At 41.0% G+C, this 3,287-nt stretch overlaps 1 protein-coding gene across 1 annotated transcript; it reads right to left on the reverse strand.

The window, feature by feature from the left end:
* Positions 1-805: 805 nt before the first annotated feature.
* Positions 806-2,623, reverse strand: ndufaf4 (NADH:ubiquinone oxidoreductase complex assembly factor 4). The gene is made up of 3 exons (XM_026911710.3): positions 2,421-2,623; positions 2,062-2,144; positions 806-1,481 (listed from the first exon to the last, which is right to left on the reverse strand). The coding sequence occupies exons 1-3, from the start codon at positions 2,554-2,556 to the stop codon at positions 1,176-1,178; spliced, it is 525 nt and encodes a 174-aa protein (XP_026767511.2). The 5' UTR covers positions 2,557-2,623; the 3' UTR covers positions 806-1,175.
* Positions 2,624-3,287: the final 664 nt, after the last annotated feature.

The following is a 3,287-nucleotide window of genomic DNA, read 5'->3' on the forward strand; positions in this document are numbered from 1 at the left end:
GACGTTGAGGAGGTTCCATTTCCCTCCAGTCTCCCATCAGTAATGTTGTACATCTCCCCGGTTTATACGAGCAGATGTTGCTCTTTGAAAACTGTCCAAGCAAGAAGTTAAGTTGACTATATCATCGGAATTACGAACAAAAACAGTCACATCATCAGCATAAGCTGTAAGTTTTCCTGGGTTTACATCCGGATAACCAGAAATGCCCACACCATCTAACCCTATTCCTAATAAAGTCAACAGTAATCCAGAAAGTGGCCACCGCTGGCTTACGCCTCGACTTACAGGAAAAGGTCTGATCAAGGAAACATTCATTCTAAGCGTACTGTAAATATTATTGTACGGCAGCTTAATAAGGGCCACAAAATGTCTTAAAAAGATATGAAGATGCGATCCACCTAGAGCAAAAAAAAACCTAGAGCATGTCTTTTTCCAATAGATATCAAAACTCTTACCAGAAAAAGATTGTCAAAAATTGTTTGTCTAGGAATACAATATGTCTGATCTTTAATAATAATAATAATTTTATTTTTATAATAATAATCAAGTCCTTCAAGATTTATATTATACGCATAAGAAACGTAAACATGCCCATGTACATACATAATTTATATTATTTATAGTCTGTGCTCCAAGACGACCCAAAGCAGGTTGCGTTTCATTTTCTATCTTGTTTTCTTTCTTCTTCTTTCTGTTGCACGGTGATGTGTAACTACAATAAATGAAAGTTGATGATTTTAACTGATTTGATGTAATTGATTAAATGTGTAATGACTGAGAATACACTCACTTCACCACCATCAGCCTTATTCACTACATACTGAGTTTTATTCACATCTGGTAGATATATCCTCACACACCCTCAAAACCTTTATTCTCTGTTCTAATAAAATAATAAAATCATTCCACGATTAACTCTTCATTTAAAAGGTCACATTACATTTTCATTTTGCGGAATTTTCTAAAATTAAAAACATCTTATTCTTCATTTCTTGTTCATTAAATAATTACTGCAAAATTAAGTGTTTTTGTAACTACATTCAGGAAATATCAGGACATCGTTAAACTTTTAACTTTAATCATTAAACATTTTATTTAAATGAAATATACGGGCAATTTATAACATAAAATATACAATAGATGAGCACAGAAGGGAGAAAAGAAAGGTGTGTGTGTTAGGAGTCAGTGATGCGTGTGTGTGTGTCCTCAGCTCGGGGGACTTTAATGATTTTAATGTTAAAGGGGATGAAGTAGCACGTTAGCGCGCGGGCATCGCTGGGTGTTAGCATTAGCTCCTGCGCTATCCTCTCAGCCGGCCACTCCTGAGGCGTTAGCTTGTGCTTGTTTAGCGCTGTTAGCGCCTCCACAATGGTCAGCTTCCCTTTGGGCACATCTGTGATGTCACACACTCCGGGGGGCGCCAGTGAGGCGCTGAGGGGGCGACGGTCCACCTGCTGCAACTTCCTCACACTCGCCAACGTCTGTCACACACACACACACACACACACACGTGTATTTCTCTGTTGCTGCTTTCTATAGTAACAGCTCTTTCACAGAGACTTCTGTCAAGTTTTCTGTGAGGAGAAATGTGTTTATGTAACATTTAGTAAGGAGTCTCCAGTGTCAGAGGTAAAGCTGGAACAGTTTTTCGACGTCTTCAGGACAGAGGAGTTTACGCTTCTCTGCAGTTTCTCGTCTGTTTTGTCTGATTAACTTGGAGAGAGAATAAAGTGAGGCTGGTGAGGGAACGACTGTTTATAGCTGCTATAACACACACGAGCTTCCACTCTATACACTCTGTACACAGTTCACACACACTGACGCGCTCAGATCTCAGCTCTGGAGTGTGAGGACGGACACAGGGGGGCACTTAGTTTTGGCCCATCATGCTCCAGAGCTGAGACTGAGCCTCTTTTCTAATCTATTACACACACATTTATTATATAATCTATTATAACTGTGCTGAATTAATGAATTTTATTTAATCTGACTCAGCAGTAATGCGGGTTAATAATAATCTGCACATTAACTCTGTGTGTGTGTGTGTGTGTGTGTGTGTACCGGTGTTTGTGGGTCTTTAGATTCCACATAAACTTGTCTGAGTCGATTCAGTAGCGGATCATCCTTCCTGTGGATCTCACTCACTAAAACACACACACACACACACACACACACACACACACACACACAGGTGATTATTTATTATCTAGTTGCTAATGATAGGTAAATGCCTCATGCAGCAAGTTCCAAACCGCACACTAAAGCCCTAAGCAGTGTGCACTAAGCAGTGTGCACTAACAGTGTGCACTAAGCAGTGTGCACTATCTAGCACACTAGGTAGTGTGCGGTTTAGGACGCGGCCCGGTGAGCAGGTCAGTAAACACGGATATAAACTTCATCATCATCATCATCATCATTACCGGGCGGGACGCTGTTGCTGTGATTAAACGGTACCGGATGCCGAGGCGCCGCTTCCGGTTTGCTTTTGCCGATTTCGCGATGCGCGCGAGCCTCCAGATTGAAGTTCCTGAAGAGCCGACCCACGCGCGCGCCCATGTCCGACACCTCACGAGCACCGTGTGTGTGTGTGTGTGTGTGTGTGTGTGTGTGTGTGTGTGTGTGTTCAGGACGGAGCCGGAACGGAAGCCGGTGTAGGACAAACCGCGAAGTGACACAGACTCTTGACTTGAAGTCACTTCCGGTCTTCTCAAGCAGTAAATTTAAAATAAAAGTTCCAGCACACACACACACACACACTTAAAACAATATAAACAGAGAAACAGAAATGATTATGGACCCCAGCGCTCATTATATTTTCATGAGATAATAACTCAAAGTTTCATTTGTGTCAATAAAAGGACGGAAAATTATCTCAGCAAAATGGGAGTTAAATATTATTATCACACAAACCTACAATTAGATTAAAAAAAGAATAAAATTAGTAAAATAATCACTGCAGCATTTCTAGCAGAGTGTTATTACAGTGAATTATTGTATAAATGTATTAAACAGTGAATTATCAGCTACTTATAGTGATTAGACTAACTGGAGGAGATTGTTATTAAACTTTACACAGTAGAGAGCAGTGCTGCTGAAGTGCTGCAGTAACACCCATTAACCAGCAGGTGGCAGTAAGAGTGCAGTGCTGCTGAAGTGCTGCAGTAACACTTATTAACCAGCAGGTGGCAGTAAGAGAGCAGTGCTGCTGAAGTGCTGCAGTAACACCTATTAACCAGCAGGTGGCAGTAAGAGAGCAGTGCTGCTGAAGTGCTGCAGTAACACTTATT

This window comes from Pangasianodon hypophthalmus, chromosome 30, assembly GCF_027358585.1.
Source record: "Pangasianodon hypophthalmus isolate fPanHyp1 chromosome 30, fPanHyp1.pri, whole genome shotgun sequence".
In the NCBI taxonomy this organism is placed as follows: domain Eukaryota; kingdom Metazoa; phylum Chordata; class Actinopteri; order Siluriformes; family Pangasiidae; genus Pangasianodon; species Pangasianodon hypophthalmus.

Bases quoted from the DNA above. Each gene is read 5' to 3' on its own strand.
- ndufaf4 (XM_026911710.3), bottom strand. From the start codon at position 2,556: ATGGGCGCGCGCGTGGGTCGGCTCTTCAGGAACTTCAATCTGGAGGCT. The intron at 2,145-2,420 runs GTAATGATGATG...TGTGTGTTTTAG, and splicing joins CAGCAACAGCGTCCCGCCCG to TGAGTGAGATCCACAGGAAG. The intron at 1,482-2,061 runs GTACACACACAC...TGTGTGTGACAG, and splicing joins CTAAAGACCCACAAACACCG to ACGTTGGCGAGTGTGAGGAA.